At 38.4% G+C, this 21,481-nt stretch overlaps 1 protein-coding gene across 1 annotated transcript in view; it reads right to left on the minus strand.

Moving 5' to 3' along the window:
* LOC136264545 (uncharacterized) overlaps positions 1-21,481 on the minus strand; it is a 50,901-nt gene that overhangs the window by 2,345 nt on the left and 27,075 nt on the right. The window contains exons 11-12 of the mRNA XM_066059316.1: positions 10,301-12,425; positions 2,234-2,311 (exon numbers count right to left, since the gene is read on the minus strand). Coding sequence (XP_065915388.1) covers positions 2,234-2,311; positions 10,301-12,425 — 2,203 coding nt within the window. The remainder of the gene's footprint in view (positions 1-2,233; positions 2,312-10,300; positions 12,426-21,481) is intronic.

Genomic DNA, 21,481 nt, shown 5'->3' on the forward strand with positions numbered 1-21,481 from the left:
TGGAATTTTCTACTGCCTGCCTGCCTGACACCTTCAGTCAAGCGTAGCGGAAAACTGGCTACAGCTACAGCCCTAATTCTTTCACAGAAACATTTCTAGATCGCTTAAGAAAAACCCTTGGTATATTGATAAACATACAATGCTTGCGCTATTGTTTTACCTTTTATCCTTCTTTACCATGGCCATCAGTCAAGGTTCTACCGCGGAGTGTTAATAGACTACAGTACGGCTTCCATATCAGTGTATATTGCATCAAACTATTCGAATACTCGTGGTCGCCGGTTGTACCAAAAACACACGCATACGTCAGACTCGCTGTTGATATCGATCAGAGAGAGCAACTCACGGCGAACTATATAGCAATGTGTAAGTCAATAAATATATTTTAATTAGTAACAATTAATGTTAAACCAAGTCGGGTCATCCAGGTCCTGCTTTACAGATTATTCGGGTCTGACCCTACATGCTAAATTAAACGTGGATGTGTTACCGCACGTCATGGCGTAGCTCTGCTTCTTTCATGGGCCACGCCCACTTACGTAAATTACAGTCTGTAGACATATGGTAGCCACGTCCATTCGTCAGTGTGTAGGTATGCACGAATTCACGCCCACTTACGTAAATTACTGTCTGTAGACATATGGTAGCCACGCCCATGTAAATATGCACGAATCCACGTCCATTATTGTCTGCAGGCTTATGTAGAGCCACACCCACTGATCAGTTGTTATTGTATGAGTCATAATCTAGTATAATAGTGCTGTGAGTAAATCAGCAGATATTTAGTGGTCATGAGCTTGCAAAAAAACTTCACAAACAAGTATAAGAAAAAATTGGGAATTTTAAATTAGATTAGGGACAATGTATAATGCTGCAATAAAAAGTACTGAAACAAGCTGGATCAGAGTAGTACGTAATGTCCAAATACTGTAAAACAATAAGAAGTGAATATCCCTACTGTGCAATATAATGCTGCAATAAAAAGTACTGAAACAAGCTGGATCGGAGTAGTACGTAATGTCCAAATACTGTAAAACAATAAGAAGTGAATATCCCTACTGTGCATTTTATTGCAGCATTATACATTGTCCCTAATCTACTTTAAAATTCCCAATTTTTTCTTATACTTGTCAATAATATAATTTATATGACAACATTGACTTGATTATAGCACTAAATGAGAGAGGTTAGCCAAGAATGCACCAGCCACTCAAATTTATAAGACAGCAGACACTTGTGAAACTGCATAAGAAAAGGCTTTCATCAATAAATGTTAAAAGTCTGAAGATTTGGTATAAAGCACATTGTGCATGGAGAATAATTTAAAGTGAAGAGGCAGCTTGCTTGGGCCACAACAAACAACTTTATAGTTATTATTACACACATCTAGTTCCCATTCTTTGTAAAACTGAACTGTGAATTTCTTAGAAATGGAATAAAGACATTTGGCTTAGCAGCTATTATGCAACATTCTTACACTCATATTATGGCATTTCTCAAGGGCTTATTAACTAATTACCTATTTTGTTTATTGACCTTGTCTAAAGTTGTTAGAAAAACCTTTAATAACCCCCTCTTTGCCAGAGGCTCCAATCTAGTGCTTCTAAACTGCTATAACTCACACATCATACCATATAATCTTATAACTATACTTGCTATAGAACAAGGAATTCGAGCAAGAGCAACCACAAAGCCATTACGGTATATAACTAAGTATAAAGTGCAAAAATTGGTCTAAGTGAAACCAAACATGAAATTTCACAACTTTACAAGCTAGCACTGTTTATATAATACAATAAACTGGTTACAGTTGAAACAATTATCTCCAAGTCTAGTTTTGAGCAAGTGCGCATGCACATACAGGCATGGGGTCACTGTTTCAAGGCGTACAAAGGTAGCAACATGCCACTCCAACCATATAATCCCTCTCCTAACTGTTTCTCTTCATTAGTAATGTGGTTATCAAAATTCTGAAAGTAGGAAATTACACCATATAACCATGCGATAGTGCACAAGAGGCCGCCTATCCCTGCTCCCGTTCATTTAAGGGCATGCCCACTACAGGATAAGTGCAGGGGCTACTAAAACACTTGAATAAAGTTACAGAGCGCTAAGAATATGATGCCATGGGCGTTTGTATATTGAAACCGTCATATGGCGGTTGTGGTGGTTAGAGAGTTGGCACCTAAAACATGTGTCCAACTATGCATGCATATTCATATACAATCCATACTTGTGACATCAGATTCTGGTTGGTCAGGTATGCAAATAGGTAATGAATCCTCTTCAGAATGATGAGAACCTTCTACATCTGTAAAATACATGGTACTATATACATATGTATGTATACTGAGCTCTAGCTAATACAGAATTTAGATAATTGTGAGTCGATTTCAGTGCGCATAAAGCATTTGAAAGTACTGTATAACTATCTGATTTCAAAGATGTATGCTTTTAGTAAGGCTTAAACGAAATGTGCTAATAAAAACTTGACTATTTACTTTGTTTCTGTACAGACTTGTCATGTAGTGTCAAACATATCAAGACATTTTGGAAATTTGCTATACATTTGTTTATGACAAAAATAACAGCTGTTACAGGCATGTCCAGTACATCTGTATTGGAAGAACTATTAACAGTGAAATAAGTTATTGTGTACCACTCACCTTGAGTCGGGTGTTGTAATATGTGTAAAGCAACTCTCTGTGAGTCTAATGATGTTAAAAGAGCCTCAAATTCATGAAATTTAGGCTCGTCAAAATGGCCTAAATCAAAGCGGTTTAAAAAATCCCCCAAAACATTTTGTATAGGGCATTTCGGGACCATGTAATATATGGCTTAATACCCCATGTCACATGATAGATACCTCAGATTCACAATTAGATTTGAAAAGAGCAGCGAGTAACGATTTAAATGAGCTATACCAGAAGGAAATCAAATGATGTTTAGGTTTGTCATTTTAAGGTTGAAAATCACTTTCTTGTTCTATGGCAAAACGAATGGCAGATATTTGGAAGGGAATGCTCCAGTGGCATTCCAAAATCTCGACACCCATTAACCCTCAGAACATTAGCGATTTAAAGAAACAAAAGCATTGTGAAATCACTCTGCAGGTTGGTTTGTAAACAGTGTTATTTGTAAGGTAGTCACTCAGTTCAGATATTTCCTTTTTCAGCTTGAATGTCTTGATATGTAGTCAGCAACTATCCCAGTATTGACAGTGATTATACTAGATACTTCTTTTATACATTACAGTGATTGATGAATTCATTAACGTAGTCACTTGGTATTGCATTATTGGCATAGAAATACCAACAGAAATGTGTTTTTAATAGCCAAAACATGTCAACATGTGCGTACCTGTGCTATGATAATGTTCATGTTAACATGCAGAGGTGTGAACAGTCACCACTAATTTTTTTCCCGAATACCACATTATTCCAAATATCCGGTTATTTGTTTGAGCCTTAGTTTATAGCCACAGTAATATTCATTACTTGAATATATAAGTGCAACTTGTTGATCTATAGCAGCAGATATTCCAAAAACTAGCATCTACCTCTGTGGTAATATTGTGTGTGTATATGTTATCTAATCCAAAACAGCCAAGCTGTAAAAAAAGTGTGCGGCCCTCAAAAAGGCTATGGTGAAAAAAGATGTTAAATCCAAGGTGATGGCCAAGAAATGGCTGTGATGGTAGGTTAATGGTAAAAATTTTAATAAGAATTCAGGTGAATTTGGTGCTGCTTGGTCTTGGCACAAAATTCACCTGAATTGTTGTTAGTAAAATTTTTACCATTAACCTACCATCACAGCCATTTCTTGGCTGCCACCTTGGATTCACATCTTTTTTCACCATAGCCTTTTTGAGGGCCGCACTCTTTTTTTACAGTTTGGCTGTTTAGGATTAGATTTCACTTCTTTTTGTATTTGTATAACCTATCTTTTTTCTTTACCACAGGAAGAAAAGATGAAGCAGATGTTAAATACTTTGAATATTTCTGAATTTATCAGTAAATGCACAAGTTATATATATAATACATATATTTATTACAGAGCTCTCTGCATGGTGGTTTCTTTGTAACTTAACACTCTACAAGGTGACTTCTTCTAGCTGATCTCTCTACAGGGTTAGCTGAACTGTAACTTCTTCTAGCTGATCTCTCTACAGGGTGATTTGTTTGTAGCTGAATTCTGTACAGGTGATTTGTTTGCAGCTGAGCTCTTTACAGAATGGTTTCTTTGTAGCTGAACTCTCTACAAGGTAACTTCTTCTAGCTGATCTTTCTACAGGGTGATTTGTTTGTAGCTGAACTCTCTACATGGTGGTTTCTTTGTAGCTGAAATCTCTACAAGGTGAATTCTTCTAGCTGATCTATCTACAGGGTGATTTGTTTGTAGCTAAACTTTCTACAAGGAAACTTCTTCTAACTGATCTCTGTACACAGTGAATTGTTTGTAGCTGAACTGTCTACAAGGTAACTTCTTCTAGCTGATCTCTCTACAGGGTGATTTGTTTGTAGCTGAATTCTGTACAAGTGATTTGTTTACAGCTGAGCTCTTTACAGAATGGTTTCTTTGTCTACAAAGTAACTTCTTCTAGCTGATCTTTCTACTGGGTGATTTGTTTGTATCTGAATTTTCTACAGGGTGACTTGTTTGCAGCTGAACTCTCTACATGGTGGTTTCTTTGTAGCTGAAATCTCTACAAGGTGAATTAATCTAGCTGATCTTTCTACAGGGTGATTTGTTTGTAGCTGAACTCTCTACAAGGAAACTGCTTCTAACTGACCTCTGTACAGGGTGAATTGTTTGTAGCTGAACTGTTTACAACATAACTTCTTCTAGCTGATCTCTCTACAGAGTGATTTGTTTGTAGCTTAATTCTGTACAGGTGATTTGTTGCAGCTGAACTCTTTACAAAATGGTTTCTTTGTAGCTGAAATCTCTACAAGGTAACTTCTTCTAGCTAATCTTTCTACTGGGCGATTTGTTTGTAACTGAATTTTCTACAGGGTGATTTGTTTGCAGCTGAACTCTCTACATGGTGGTTTCTTTGTAGCTGAACTCTCTACAAGGTGAATTCTTCTATATAGCTGATGTCTCTACGGGGTAATTTGTTTGTAACTGAACTCTGTACAAGGTGCTTTTTTGTAGGTGATCTCACTGCAGGTTGATTTGTTTGTAGCTGAACTCACTAAAGGGTGATTTGCTTGTAGCTGAACTCCTTACATTGTGTCTAGTTTCTAGTTGATCTCTCTACAGGGTGATTTGTTTGTAGCTGATATCTCTACAATTGATTTGTGTGTAGCTGATCTCTCTGCAGGTTGATTTATTTGTAGCCGATCTCTCTACAAGGTAATTTGTTTGTAGCTGAACTATCTATAAGGTGATTTGTTTGTAGCTGATCTCTCTGCAGGTTGATTTGTTTTAGCTGAACTCTACAAGGTGATTTACTTGTAGCTGAACTCCTTACATTGTGTCTAGTCTCTAGCTGATCTCTCTACAGGGTGATTTGTTTGTAGCTGAACTATATATAAGGTGATTTGTTTGTAGCTGATCTCTCTGCAGATTGATTTGTTTTAGCTGAACTCTCTACAGGGTGATTTACTTATAGCTGAACTCCTTACATTGTGTCTAGTTTCTAGCTGATCTCTCTACAGAGTGATTTGTTTGTAGCTGATATCTCTACAAGTTGATTTGCGTGTAGCTGATCTCTCTACACGTTTATTTGTAGCCGTTCTCTCTACAGGGTAATTTGCTTGTAGCTGATCTCTCTACAAGTAGATTTGTGTGTAGCTGATCTCTGTGCAGGTTGATTTGTTTGTAGCCGATCTCTCTACAGGGTAATTTGTTTGCAGTTGAACTCTCTATAAGGTGATTTGTTTGTAGCTGATCTCTCTGCAGGTTGATTTGTTTTAGCTGAACTCTCTACAGGGTGATTTGCTTGTAGCTGAACTCTCTACAGGGTGATTTCTTTCTAGCTGATCTCTCTACAAGTTGATTTGTTTGTTGCTGATCGCTCTAAAGGTTGATTTGTTTCTAGCTGAACTTTCTGCAAAGTGTTTTGTTTGTAGCTGATCTCTCTACAGGGTGATTTTTTGTAGCTGACATCTCTTCAGGGTGATTTGTTTCTAGCTGATCTCTCTACAGGGTGATTGTTTGTAGCTGACCTCTCTTCAGGGTGATTTGTTTCTAGCTGATCGCTGTTCAGGTTGATTTGTTTGTAGCTGAACTCTCTACAGGGTAATTTACTTGTAGCTGAACTCCTTACATTGTGTTTATATATATATTTCTAGCTGATCTCTCTACAGGGTGATTTGTTTGTAGGTGATCTCTCTACAAGTTGATTTGTGTGTAGCTGATCTCTCTGCAGGTTGGTTTGTTTGTAGCCGATCTCTCTACAAGGTAATTTTTTTGTGGCTGAACTATCTACAAGGTGATTTGTTTGTAGCTGATCTCTCTGCAGGTTGATTTGTTTTAGCTGAACTCTCTATAGGGTGATTTGTTTCTAACTTATCTCTCTACAGGTTGATTTGTGTGTAACTGATCTCTCTACAAGCTGATTTGTTTGTAGCTGATCTCTCTGCAGGTTGATTTGTGTCTAGATGATCTCTCTACAAGTTGATTTGTTTGTTGCTGATCGCTGTAAAGGTTGATTTGTTTATAGCTGAACTCTCTTCAGTGTGACTTGTAATGTTCTGAATCTCTACAGTGATATATTTGCTTAACTTTCCACATGCAGGGTGACTTGCTTCTTGCTGAACTGTCTATAAGATTAACTGTTTGCAGCTGAACTCCCTACAGAATAACTTGTAATGTAATAGAATTCTATAATGGAGTAAATAAATTAGCCGAATGCTCTATTAGGGTAACTGTTCTATTAGAGTATCTTGATCTCGCATTTGCTACATGGAGTTGGCTTTCGAATCATAACTCAGTGGTTTGTAGTCTGATTCTTCTGTACTACTGCAAGGACTTTCTATGAAGATTATTCCAGCTATACACTGATTTTCAGCTCACTGCTCTAAGCGGTTTGCCTTGTAGGCGTGAAAACTAATACTTGTTTATTCATAAAAATCAATCACGTAATTGTGACACAGGTTGGGTTTTGTGTCATATCTCCGTGGTCTTTATCTCGATTCCTTTCAAACCACCAAAAGGCACTCCTATGATGGTTACTCCATCTACATAGCAATTTTCAACTCATTCCATGAATCGGTTTACCCTGTAGGCATGACAACAAATCGATCTTGTTTTAGGCGAATAATCGGTCATACCTCCTGAACCATTCATCGGATTTGCACCAAATTTAATTCTAGGATTCGCCTTTGGACTCCCTTTCTGTGTGCCAAAGTTCAAGGTGATCGGAGTACGCGTTTGCGTTTTATAGCAACTTTTGCAAGTGTGCGAAAACACGAAGAAGAAAAAAACGAAGAAAAAAAATCGAAACTTTGGAAGCTCGTATCTCGGAAATTGCTGGAGCGATTTCCTTCAAAGTTGGAATGTAGACTCCCCTGGCTGGCGGGCAACTCTGCAGCAAATTTGGTTCCAATTGGATAAGAGATAACCGAGATACAAAGGTGTGAAAATGCCGTTTTCTTTCTTCCTGTAAATATACTCACGGTGTGGCACGCCGGCTTCTTGGGCCGCACGACACACTACCGTGTGTCTTGATATGTATCATGGTACAGAGGATTTGCCTGATACATACACACCCAAAACCTGAGGGTCACAGGTTCAAGGACTGAGGTTGTAGATAGAGGGTATCAGGAAAATTCATATGGCTTATGCCACTCTGGTTTGCTCACCTATAAGCAAAAGGACTAACCAACATTCACAAAATTTGGTTCATACATCGGCTGATAGGTTTTTGATAGTCATGCTTCAATACAGAGTGTTAACATACTAGGATCAAATTAATATTTGTATTCAAGTTGTACCTTAGTAAGCCAACCAACCTCATTGTGGGGACAGACAATAATTACAGTATAAAGCAATGCACTTAGTACATATATGTTAGTGTAGAGAGTTTGTTCCATATAATCTTACAATTGACATGTGTTACATTGAAAGAGACATTCATGTGTCGCCCATTATACTTTCTCATATAAAATACACTCCTTAGCTTTTAAAAATTTCATGACTACACTCTGCTAACCTAAACTAAATCCCAAATTCAAAGCTTTATACATATGTCAATCAATCAATGCATAATATATTTTTTCAAACTGAGTTGGCATACGTACATGTCACAAATGCTTATGTACCACTCTACGTGGGCAGTTCAAAGGCACCACCAGCGCCATAATTTGTATATTGCACTGCTGCAGACCGCAGCGAGTGCATTATAACTTATAACGCACTGGTTGTGGTTTTGTAGACCACAACGAGTGCATTATAAGTTATAATGCACCGACCGCAGTGCAATATAAAGATATTGCACTGGCTGTGGTTTTGTGCAGCATAGTACAAGTACCGGTGGCCAAGACCACTACGAAACCTCACCTAATAGGTGGAAAGACACTTCACAGATCACTAGAATTCTTTTATAGCCTGACATGTAAAAGTTGATTGTGGGCCATAACGTCACCAATATGTATAATGTTTACAAGCAGCCAATGGCAATCGAAAAAGCCAACGCAGTGGCCACAACTCTAGTCTACATATATATAAACGTACTTATACACCTTACTAGTCTGGTGCCATCTTAGCCCAGATTAAACTGTAGTCCACTTTTGACAATGACTCAATAAAACTAATATATTCTAAATAATACTAACCTTTACGTTCGATTGTGGTAATCAGTTTTGTCATGCCACCAGATTCGAGTTTAGCCAGTGTGAATAGTAAGAATTAGACTAGTATCGTTTAGTAGTTCGGTTTTGTTTACTTAAACCATCTATTTAGCTGCTTTTTTTCGCCCGAGAAAATCACTATAGCAATTTAATAGTCTGGCGCTTAGTCTATATGGCGATTGAGTGATCATGCTGGCATGTTGAGCACTACATGATGAGAGTCGAACAGCGAATGCAGGTTAGTGATATAACCCATAGCGTACTAGCTTTCAATATCTCAGGTGGCTGCAGAACTGCAGGGGGAACATCATCGCAACGTCCGGCTTGGTTACCCACAGTCGATGTTAGAAACCTGGCCTTTATAAGTGTTACAGCTGTCTTGTGAGACTCTCCCCACCTATTAGGTGAGTGGTACATAACAGTTATACAACGTGCACTCGTGCTCTGCCTGTATAAACGCACTTGCCGTCGGGCCTGACGGCCCTCAGGCTCATGCATTTATATTAGGCAGAGCACTCGTGGCCATTGTATAACTATATAATATATAGCATAGGAGGGCAGAAACACTGCAAACACCACTTGAAAATATTATATTTTAATTTCATAGCTTTGTTTAGAATTTTACATGAGTCACAATAGTTATTTAACATATTGGTTTCCATGGCACTGAACTAAATTAATAAGTTTAGACTATCTTGCCTAAAAATATCATCCAAAAATCAGCTACACTTTCCACATACCCAGAGGAGGGTGGAAGTGGTTTAAACACCAATAAAACGAATTATGCAAAACCCTCAGTTTGGAATGAACTAAATATGTGAATTATGTAACGAAGTTTGGCATCATTGTTATGCTAAGAAAATACATACTTGTCTAGTACTAGAATTGATACTATATGTGCAAAAATGTTTCATAAGTTTTTGCAGTACATCATCTGAATCCTTACACGAAGCGTATTTGAAAGAGCTAATGGTTCCCAGTGATCCCCAATTCACTGGTTATGTAATGCAACTATTGGTGTTCATGTGATATTCCAAACAAAGCTATGCAATTAATGTAATATTTCAAGTAGCACCTAAAACGCTTCCGCCCTCCTCTGCCACATACGTACCATATCAAAGAAAGCATGGTGGCAGAAGTCACAAAATCAATTTTGTGTCTGAACATGTGCCACAACTATCAATTACCATAAAGTGAAGTGGTAACTATGCATGTTTGTTTTCATATTGTGCTAAGTGCCTATTACCTTTCAAAATATTGTCAACATGAAATCAAAGACTTACTACTTTGACAATTTCATTACATCATTCGCACATTTTAGTTCATCCCAGAAAGCAAGGATATTGCATAACTCATTTTTACAACATTTAACAGTGCTTTCTTGCACCCTCTTCTACATAAATATACATACAGGCATAGTATGTATATGCAAATATTTACATTGTAACTTACATAATTACAATAGCACAGAACACAGGTTGTGCGACTGCTGTATTACTTACCACTGTCAGATGGTTCATACAGGAACCACATTAAATGCGAAAAATTCAGCCTCATGCGGAATACACTGTTGATGCTACATTCAGCAAATCTTGTTGTTGCAGTAATCTTTTCTGGTAAAACAGCAATATGATCTTCAGTTATTTTGTCACATTCACACAAATAGCCATACTGTAGCCTTTCATAATCGAAATTCAAGTGAATACACACTTCGGTAAGAGTGTAAACCAAGTAATTGTAAGCTTCAACATGGACAGGACTTTGACAGTTACCGTCTATATGTCTGACCTGCACTTCTAAGTAAGACACTTTATCGAACAATGACAGGGAATAGCCATCAGGTAAACTAAACGTGATCAAATTACTGAAGGTGTGGTGCACACCATCACATGAGAAATGAGGGTGCCATATTTTTGGTGAATACTGTAGTAGTTCAACTATTAGAGAGCAAAACATTCCTCTTGGTAGGATGCCTGAATGAAAGCGAACTAGCAATGGCTGTCCTAGAAGTTGTCCATACTGAGGGAGAATCAAGTTTGTCTGCTGTACAGTAAAAGTAGGCAAAACATAAGGAATAAAATATTCTTCTTTCTTCTCCTTCTCTGACACTACAGGAGCAATTATTTTCATGCGAACTAGCAAGGACAAGAAGTATTCTTCTTTTATATCATCTTTCCATTCAATGTGCTGAAGGAGGTCCTTAGAAAACAGCCCTTCGTATTTTAATTTCTGAACAGCTTGACGGTTCATAGAAGCTTGCTGAAAAGTGACACATATAATGCTACTCAGTTTATCAAACCACCACTGGTGGTTGGTGATGACATAATTACACAAACCTGGAACTTCTGCAAAGTAAATGAGTACACCCAACAGATGATGGTAGAGTAAGACACTCTGTACTTCTTTACTGTCAGAAATTAAGCCAGTGTCTCTGGCAAGAGCAACACAATCATCAAATGAAATATACGATTTTTGGTTTTTGGTACAAGCCTGTCGAATTTCAAGCTCTAATAACATCCAAGTTATGGGCAATTCATAAACCTCCTTTTCTGTAGCAAGAACTTCAACTCTACTTCGAATTGCGTTTGCCACAGGATCTTCATTATGTTCACTATCAGCAGTAGTGTTGTCTACAGAAAAAAGAACACTACCTTTTTCCGTTTGCCACACTGCAGCTTCGCACTGTGTTTTGTCTACTAGACTAGATAAATCACTAGCTGCCCTTGTCACAATTTCTTGCTGTACTTTGTCTGCATGAGTACCCACCAAACAAATATAGGATGCGTTGCCTTTTCCTGCAGTTTTAACTAAATGCGGAATTGCAGAAGGTGACCTTTCCAAAGCATCATTGGCAGATGACATTAACAACTTGATCATATTCCGGTTAGAGTAGCTCAAGTGATATGGTGTAAACATGAGCTTGCCATGCTGGCTGTACTCCACTAACACTTGATCATCAAGGCTCTTTGATAAATCATGCACAATAAAAGTAACTGTTGGGTAAATATTGATGGTGGGTAACAAATGGATATACTCTGGCTGGCCCCCAGTGTCCAGCAAAGTGATAATGTTTAACACTTCCCCAGGTTGATAAGCAAATGCAGACTTGGATGATGAATCAAGGATGTTCTGAAAAGTAGACAAATTCGAAACATTGACAGACTTTTTAAATAGGCCGGTAACCCACTGAATGATAGAAGTATCTTGCTGTATAGGAGGCTTATATTGCTTTTGGGCTGGCATGCTCATGTGTGATGACGGCTTTATATTTAGTGGCTGTTTCTCACTTTCAACAGATGGCAAAGATGGCACAGTTTTTGGTGGAAGCAACACAGACTTTAGAAAGCTTATTTCAACATCAGAGCCAAGTTGAACCCATCTAACCTTGTTTGGGGATCCCTGAAAAGCAGCCATGGTAACAGATACCGCGTGATTGCTTTGAACAACATTGGTACTGTGGTGATCTTTATTGAATTTCTTTTTCAAAAGTAAATTGACAAAGCTAGTTTTACCAGCAGCTCCAGATCCAGTAAAGAAAAGCTTGAGAAATCTGACTGGAATTGTTCCATGTTGTTTTTTAGCTTTGTTTAGGTTTTGCTGCAACAATCTTTTGTTTTCCTCTTTTACCTAAAATAGAAATATATTACAACTACATACATATTTTTACATCTTGAGGAAAAAGAACAGGATGTCCAAACATAAAGCAGTTGTACACATGATTTATTGTATGCAGCAATTTGTTGAATTTTAATTTTAAGAAAAATAGGCATTGTGCAATACTGAACACCTTTTATACAGGGCAGTGTACTTCCTAATAACTTTTGGAAAGTTCTGTATAGTATGACTATGTAGTTCTTAAAATGGCTGCATTTGTACACGCATGTCAACAAACAGTATGTACGTATGTAGCTTACTGAAAAATATGCTTCCAAGTTAGCTAGTACACAATTAATTAATTAGTTGCAGTGGCAGATACAGGGGTGTTGCATTGGTTTACCACTCTGAAAATAAGGCACGCGCTCATAATTAAGTTTATGGAGCAGGTGTGGGTGGGTGAAATTTGCAGACTAGTAGCAAAGCTCATAAACTACATTTGCTATAAGATTATGAATAACATAGATAACCTGTAATACTTGTGTCCCTATCAGGGTTGGGAGGCAGCTGTGGTGAAATGAGTATATCAATGATGGGATTCACTTTCAAGATCAACTATATTCTTACAAGTATAAGAAAAAATTAGGAATTTTAAACTAGAGTAGGGACAGTGTAGTACCACTGCAATAAAAAGTACTGAAACGAGCTGGATCAGAGTAGTACGTAATGTCCAGATACTGTAAAACAATAAGAAGTAAATATCCCTACTGTGCTACAGAGAATCTACAATCAAAACGCACAGTAGGGACATTATTGTTTTACAGTATGCGGGCATTACGTACTACTCTGATCCAGCTTGTTTCAGTACTTTTTATTGCAGCATTACTAAAATTCCTAACCATTTCTTATACTTGTTTGTGAACTTTTTTTTGTCTATTCACGATTACTATTAACCCATTGATGGTGGTAGCTGCCATATGGCAGCATGGCATTATAAATCACACAGGAAATAAAATCTAGCTTCGCTATAAACTGTTTAGTGCGTGTAATAGTGAGATGCAGTAGTGCTAAAGTGGACACGCCCATAGGGATCCCATTTCTGGGATAACCGGATCCTTCCCAGACTAGCGGCATTTGTTATGTAATAGTGTAAAGTATATAACCTTTCATGATAGGCAAATTAAATCGTTCTTTGAGTTGAAAACAAGCAGTTAATAACAAAGAAAGTGTTATACATCAATGGAGATAGGTAAAGTCAATATTCGGCTGCTTTATCCCAGACATGGCATGGTGGTCATGAGTGCAGATACACATGCGCAACAGCATAAATGGGACAAACCACGAAGAAACCAGCTGTGGAATGGATCGCACTGTAAGTAAACTGTATAGAATAGTACTATGGAGTGGAAGGCACCTTTGTAGATAGTTAAATGGGATTCCATTGTTTGTTTGGGCTGGTTTTACCAATGTTTAATTCATTGCAGCTAGTATTATGTAAACAAAAACAACACAATTGAGTTCCTTATTCCATAGTGAGTATTTAGATGTATGGCTACTAAGTAGTTCTGTGTATGGTAAGGGTAATATGATGCAATTCGGCGATTCGGCTATATAGTAGTCGCCAGGAATTCAGCTGGCAATTTAATTAATTAAACAGCTAGCTACCCTCACATACATAATACAATTCTCATATTCATGAGTGAGGTCATGATCTGCAGCAATCATGAATCTAATAATCCAATTATACACAAGGGCTGTCCACTTATATTCCAGCTGCACTGGCCTACTACTGATATATACACACCAAGCACCAAGGTCTGGCATAACCGCCAGACTAATTCACTTACATGTGCACTAATTAACTTATAACAGTAGTCTACTTTCATACATACGCTTTGTGCATGCCATTCTACAAGCAGTCTATTCCTGGTGTAAGGTGAACAGAGAACAGATCACTTTCTTTGTGCATACCATTCTACAAGGACTCCATCACCTGGTGGCGGGCAACTTCTCGTCTACAATGGAGCACAGCTCACTAAGCTATCTGCCCGGACCTGAGACACGTGTATTCCAATATGTTTGTACAATAACATAGTGAAATGTGCACACCCAGAGATTAAAGCCATGCTGTGCTATGTCCGCTATAGTATATGGAAGGATAAAAGTAAGACAATAGTGCAAGTATTGCATGTCTATCAATATGCTAAAGGTTTCTTCTTAAGGAAGTGTTTCTGTGAAAGAAGTAGGGAAGAAGCTGTAGCCACTTTTCTGCTATGCTTGACTGAACACATTAGGCAGGCAATAGAAAATTCTGTTAAATAATTTCTTTTTAATTCTGTAGCAACTCAGCGAAAATGTTTTGAGCTGATCTGAAAGCATTTTTTGGCTAGCTTTTACCCAACCAATGCTGTCATGGGTGGAATCAAGGCAGGTTTTTGGGTGATATTTTATCATGGGCCATGCCCACATCTTCATCCTCCCTACTATATGATACAGCATTCAGCCACTCTAAAACAGTCAGATGCACCTGAGAGTACAGCTAGCTATTATAGAGTTCTCTATCAACGTGAACTGCCAAAATGCATCATGCATCCATTGATTTCCTTCCATCCTGGAATAAACACAGTATGACTGAGTCTTTGGCCTGGCAATGAAAATAGAATTTTGGAGAAATTTTCAGAATATTTACAACATACGTATGTAGATTGGCATTGCTGGTTGTGATATTTTGTGTTATACGTAGCTACTTGAAGCTAAATATCTATAGCTTCCGGGGCTTGCACCTCAGACCCCATTTAAATCATTATGTTGTGCCCCATGCATTGTACATGTATGTCATGCAGCCAATAAGAGACTGGTATTGAATAATGACCTTCCTTTCAACATGCAATGACTTACAATGTAAAATATTCATGGACTTGTCTATGCATATCCACCCTAACATACTCCAAACTATACAACATCTTTCGAGGCCATCCCTATAAGTTCACATTCAGCCAGCCACCACGGTTGATTGTTTATTTTTCCCAATAACGATTAGTATGTGGAAAAGACTATACCAACATCAGTAGTTAGGTCAGAATTTTTAACCAATTCAAGGACAATCTTGTCTTATTTATTTGTATCTTATACTTATATTGAGTTCTGTATTTTAACAATTACGTAAGGATAATAAAAATCTAATCAAAAACAGCCAAGCTGTAAAAAAAGGTGCGGCCCCCATAAAGGCCATGGTGAAAAAAGATGTGAAATCCAAGGTGGCGGCCAAGAAATGGCTGTGATGGTAGGTTAATGGTTACATTTTAATAACAACAATTCAGGTGAATTTGGTGCCAAGACCAAGCGGCACAAAATTCACCTGAATTGCCGTTATTAAAATGTAACCATTAACCTACCATCACAGCCATTTCTTGGCCGCCACCTTGGATTTCACATCTTTTTTCACCATGGCCTTTATGGGGGCCGCACCTTTTTTTACAGCTTGGCTGTTTTTGATTAGATATCACTTCTTTTTGTATTTGTATACTGCAAAGCCGGCCTATGGCTGGCTTTGGGGCTTTTTTAACCCATGTGTTTTTTTCTTTACCACAGGAAGAAGAAAAGAACTTAAAGAAGAATTTTAGTACTTCAATTATTTTTGATTTTATTAGTAATTATACAAATTATATACATATATTTATTACATGCTCATTATTCCCCACAGGATTTTTTTGCAGCTGATCTCTCTACTGGGTGACTTGAAATGTAGCTGAACTATATACAGGATGGTTTTTTTGTAGCTGAACTCTTTGTAACAGGTGATTTGTTTGCAGCTAAACTCTCTACATGGTGGTGTCTTTATAGCCGAACTCTCTACATGATGGTTTCTTTGTAGCTGAACTCTCTATAAGGTGACTTCGTCTAGCTGAACTCTCTACAGGGTGATTTTTTTGTAGCTGAACTCTCTGCAGGGTGATTTGTTTGCAGCTGAACTCTCTACATGATGGTTTCTTTGTAGCTGAACTCTCTACAAGGTGACTTCGTCCAGTTGATCTCTCTACGGGGTGATTTGTTTCTAGCTGAACTCTCTACAGGTGAATTGTTTGCAGCTAAACTCTCTACATGGTGGTTTCTTTGTAGCTGAACTCTCTACAAGGTAACTTCTTCTCTACAGGGTGATTAGTTGTAGTTGAATTCTCTACAAGGTGGTTTGTATGAGGCTGAACTCTCTACATGGCGGTTTCTTTGTTGCTGAACTCTCTACAGAGTGATATGTTTGCAGCTGAACTCTCTACATGATGGTTTCTTTGTAACTGAACACTCTACTAGGTGACTTCTTCTAGCATGATCTTTCTACAGGGTGAATTGTTGTAGCTGAACTATCTACAAGGTAACTTCTTCTAGCTGATCTCTATACAGGGTGATTTGTTTGTAGTTGAATTCTGTACAGGTGGTTTCTTTGTAGCTGAACTCTGTACATGATGGTTTCTTTGTAGCTAAACTCTTTACAAGGTGACTTCTTCTAGCTGAACTCTCTACGGGGTAATTTCTTTGTAGCTGAACTCTCTATATGATGGTTTCTTTGTAAATGAACTCTCTACAAGGTGAATTCTTCTACCTGATCTCTCTACAGGGTGATTTGTTTGTAACTGAACTCTGTACAAGTGCGTTTTTGTGGGTGATCTCACTGCAGGTTGATTTGTTTGTAGCTGAACTCACTAAAGGGTGATTTTGCTTGTAGCTGAACTCCTTGCATTGTATTTAGTTTCTAGCTGATCTCTCTACAGGGTGATTTGTTTGTAGCTGATCTCTCTACAAGTTGATTTGTGTGTAGCTGATCTCTCTGCAGGTTGATTAATTTGCAGCCGATCTCTCTACAAGGTAATTTGTTTGTAGCTGAACTGTCTATAAAGTGATTTATTTGTAGCTGATCTCTCTGCAGGTTGATTTGTTTTAGCTGAACTCTCTACAGGGTGATTTACTTGTAGCTGAACTCCTTACATTGTGACTAGTTTCTAGCTGATCTCTCTACAGGGTGATTTATTTGTAGCTGATCTCTCTACAAGTTGATTTGTGTGTAGCTGATCTTTCTACTGGTTGATTTGTTTGTAGCCGATCTCTCTACAGGGTAATTTGTTTGTAGCTGAACTCTGTACAAGGTGCTTTTTTGTAGGTGATCTCACTGCAGGTTGATTTGTTTGTAGCTGAACTCACTAAAGGTTGATTTGCTTGTAGCTGAACTCCTTACATTGTGTCCAGTTTCTAGCTGATCTCTCTACAGAGTGATTTGTTTGTAGCTGAACTCTCTATAAGGTGATTTATTTGTAGCTGAACTCCTTACATTGTGTGTAGTTTCTAGCTGATCTCTCTACAGGGTGATTTGTTTGTAATTGATCTCTCTACAAGTTGATTTGTGTGTAGCTGATCTCTCTGCAGGTTGATTTGTTTGTAGCCAACCTCTCTATAGGGTAATTTGTTTGTAGCTGAACTCTCTATAAGGTGATTTGTTTGTAGTTGATCTCTCTGCAGGTTGAATTGTTTTAGCTGAACTCTCTACAGGCTGATTTGTTTGTAGCCGATCTCTCTACAGGGTAATTTGTTTGTAGCTGAACTCTCTACAAGTTGATTTGTGTGTAGCTGATCTCTCTGCAGGTTGATTTGTTTGTAGCCGATCTCTCTACAGGGCAATTTGTTTGTAGCTGATCTCTCTACAGGGTGATTTTTTGTAGCTGACCTCTCTTCAGGGTGATTTGTTTCTAGCTGATCTCTCTACAGGGTGATGTTTGTAGCTGACCTCTCTTCAGGGTGATTTGTTTATAGCTGATTGCTCTACAGGTTGATTTGTTTGTAGATGAACTCTCTACAGGGTAATTTGCTTGTAGCTGAACTCCTTACTTTGTGTCTAGTTTGTAGCTGATCTCTCTACAGGGTGATTTGTTTGTAGCTGATCTCTCTACAAGTTGATTTGTGTGTATATAGCTGATCTCTCTGCAGGTTGATTTGTTTGTAGCCGATCTCTCTACAGGTAATCTGTTTGTAGCTGAACTCTCTATAAGGTGATTTGTTTGTAGCTGATCTCTCTGCAGGTTGATTTGTTTTAGCTGAACTCTCTACAGGGTGATTGCTTGTAGCTGAACTCCTTACATTGTGTCTAGTTTCTAGCTGATGTCTCTACAGGGTGATTTTTTGTAGCTGAACTCTCTTCAGGGTGATTTGTTTCTAGCTGATCTTTCTACAGGTAGATTTGTGTTGATTTGTTCATTGCTGATCGCTCTAAAGGTAATTGATTTGTTGCAGTTGAACACCCTGCAAAGTGTTTTGTTTGTAACTGATCACTCTAAAGGGTAATTTGTTTGTAGCTGAACTCTCTCCACAGTGACTTGTGTGTAGCTGAATTCTGTGTAACTGAATTCTCTAGAGAGTGACTTAATTGTAGCTGAATTCTCTACACAGTGCATGACTTTTTTATAGCTGAACTTTCTTCAGTGTGACTTGTAATGTTCTGAATCTCTATAGTGGTATATTTGCTTAACTATCCACATGGTGACTGTCTTCTTGCTGAACTGTCTATAAGATTAACTGTTTGCAGCTGAACTCCCTATAAAATAACTTGTGATGCAATAAAATTCTATAATGGAGTAAATATAGTAGCCGAATGCTCTATTAGGGTGACTGTTCTATTAGAGTATCTCGATCTCGCATTTGCTACACGGAGTTGGCTTTCGAATCATAACTCAGTGGTTTGTAATCCGATTCTTCTGTACTACTGCAAGGACTTTCTATGAAGATTATTCCAGCTATACACCGATTTTCAGCTCATTGCTCTAAGCGGTTTGCCTAGTAGGCGTGAAAACTAATACTTCTTTATTCATAAAAATCGATCTCGTAATTGTGACACAGGTTGGGTTTTGTGTCATATCTCCGTGGTCTTTATCTCGATTCCTTTCAAACCACCAAAAGGCACTCCTACGATGGTTACTCCATCTACATAGCAATTTTCAACTCATTCCATGAAGCGGTTTACCCTGTAGGCGTGACAACAAATCGATCTTGTTTTACGCGAATAATTGGTCATAACTCCTGAACCATTCATCGGATTTGTACCAAATTTGATGCTAGGATTCGCCTTTGGACTCCCTTTCTGTGTGCCAAATTTCAAGGCGATCGGAGTACGCGTTTGCTTGTTATAGCAATTTTGCAAGTGTGCGAAAAGACGAAGAAGAAAAAAAAAACGAAGAAAAAAAAACGAAACTTTGGAAGCTCGTATCTCGGAAATGGCTGGAGCGATTTCCTTCAAATTTGGACTGTAGACTCCCTTGGCTGGCGGGCAACTGTGTAGCAAATTTGGTTCCAATCAGATAAGTGATCACCGAGATACAAAGGTGTGAAAATGACGTTTTCGTTCTTCCTGTCAATATACTCACGGTGTGGCACGCCGGCTTCTTGAGCCGCACGACACACTACCATGTGTCTTGATAATAAACATAATTTACCAAAAATTGTTACCAAATTCAATATCAGAAGGTAAAAATGTTCCTATGGGGCACATTGGTTTGTTTTGCCCTCTGCATGTCAGCTTTTAGAACTGCCACTGCTAGAGATGAGTCATAGTCTCTTTTTTTCAACATTCAGTAATCATAAAGTGTTTATTCAATGAAAATTGTTACCAAATTCAAACTCAGAAGGCCAATTTTTAAATTTTCCTGTATCTACGTACCAAGAGTAAGAATTTAAATAAGTTTATGACATCAAAATAATTATACTGCTCAAGGAAAGTGTTGATAGGGAAAATTAATGGCTCAATATAGTTTCATTGCATGAAGAAGGACGAAGGCCAACCTGATTGAAGATAAAAGGAAAGACAAGGTGCAGAGGGCACACCCCTAAAAGGCACATGCTGATGGTGAGTTTGTTATTGTGGTGTAAAATGGTGTCCATTTGCTGCTTCGTTTGGCCTCCAGCCTTGTGACTGTGGTCAGGCAGGCAGGCAGGGCTGGGATGGGCTGGGCTGGGCTGGGCTGGGCTGGCTGGCGAGCGGGTGGGCAGGTGGGTGGGCTGGTGACCGACCGAACGACCATGGGCATGCCCCCAGACGCCCTAGCTAGAGCATGCTTTGTGCAGTTGTAGAGTGACTTCCACTAATCCCCCCCACCCAAACAAATACTAGATCTGCCTGAACATGAAACCCTCTTTGAAAATTTCTAGATCAGCCACTATTATTTTTCCTATTGCATTCAACTATGGTAGAACTTTTAAAGTAGGGATCCTGCCAAATGTGACGCGTGCTTCCTACAATGCTGCCTTTAAAAACATCCTACAGACGTCTTACACAACGAAAATCACCTTTACGGAATATTGATTAGTCCATCCCAGAGCTTATGATAACGTCCGGACACCGGACAAAATCCGGTCAAATTGCATAGATGTCTGACCATAATGCAATTTGTCCGGACACAGTGTCCCATCAAAGCATAAAGAAGGAGCCTAAGGGCTGAGCTGGCATGCTATCAACAATAACATTCACTTGGTTGCCAGGAGATAGTATACATTCTTACAACCCAAGGGAGTGACCATAAATGTACCATTGCCAACCCACTGGTGTACTTTAACCACATAACAGCTGCAGTAAGGCATGTGATGTCTTACCACTATAATGTTTATTTGCTATGCTACAGTAGACATGTTGGGCATTCATCTCATGTCCAGTCAATTTTGGCAATTGTCCGGCCGATTTTGGTTTGTCAGGACATTGTGGCAGGACAACAGAGAATTCTTATCATAAGCTCTGCATCCAAATACAGCATTAACCCTTATAACCCGCATAATCCAGAAAATTGGATTTAAACTTAATAAATACACATGCTTTGCACAAAGTGCTGTAACTTTCGAAGCGTCCATCCTATGGCTATGCAATTTATGTCATTCTACTCATGATGTAGCAAGGATTAAAATGATACCTAGGGTTTTACCGTAATGCTAAATGGTGAGGCCAAAACTAGCCTTGAAAATAAGTTTTCAGTAAGGAAACACGCAAACCCTTTACATAAGTTTATAAAATGCTCGATAACTTGATGGTAGTTGATCCTATTGCCTTGCAACAGCTTCCATTC

The sequence above is a fragment of the Dysidea avara genome, chromosome 8 (genome assembly GCF_963678975.1).
Source record: "Dysidea avara chromosome 8, odDysAvar1.4, whole genome shotgun sequence".
Lineage (NCBI taxonomy): Eukaryota > Metazoa > Porifera > Demospongiae > Dictyoceratida > Dysideidae > Dysidea > Dysidea avara.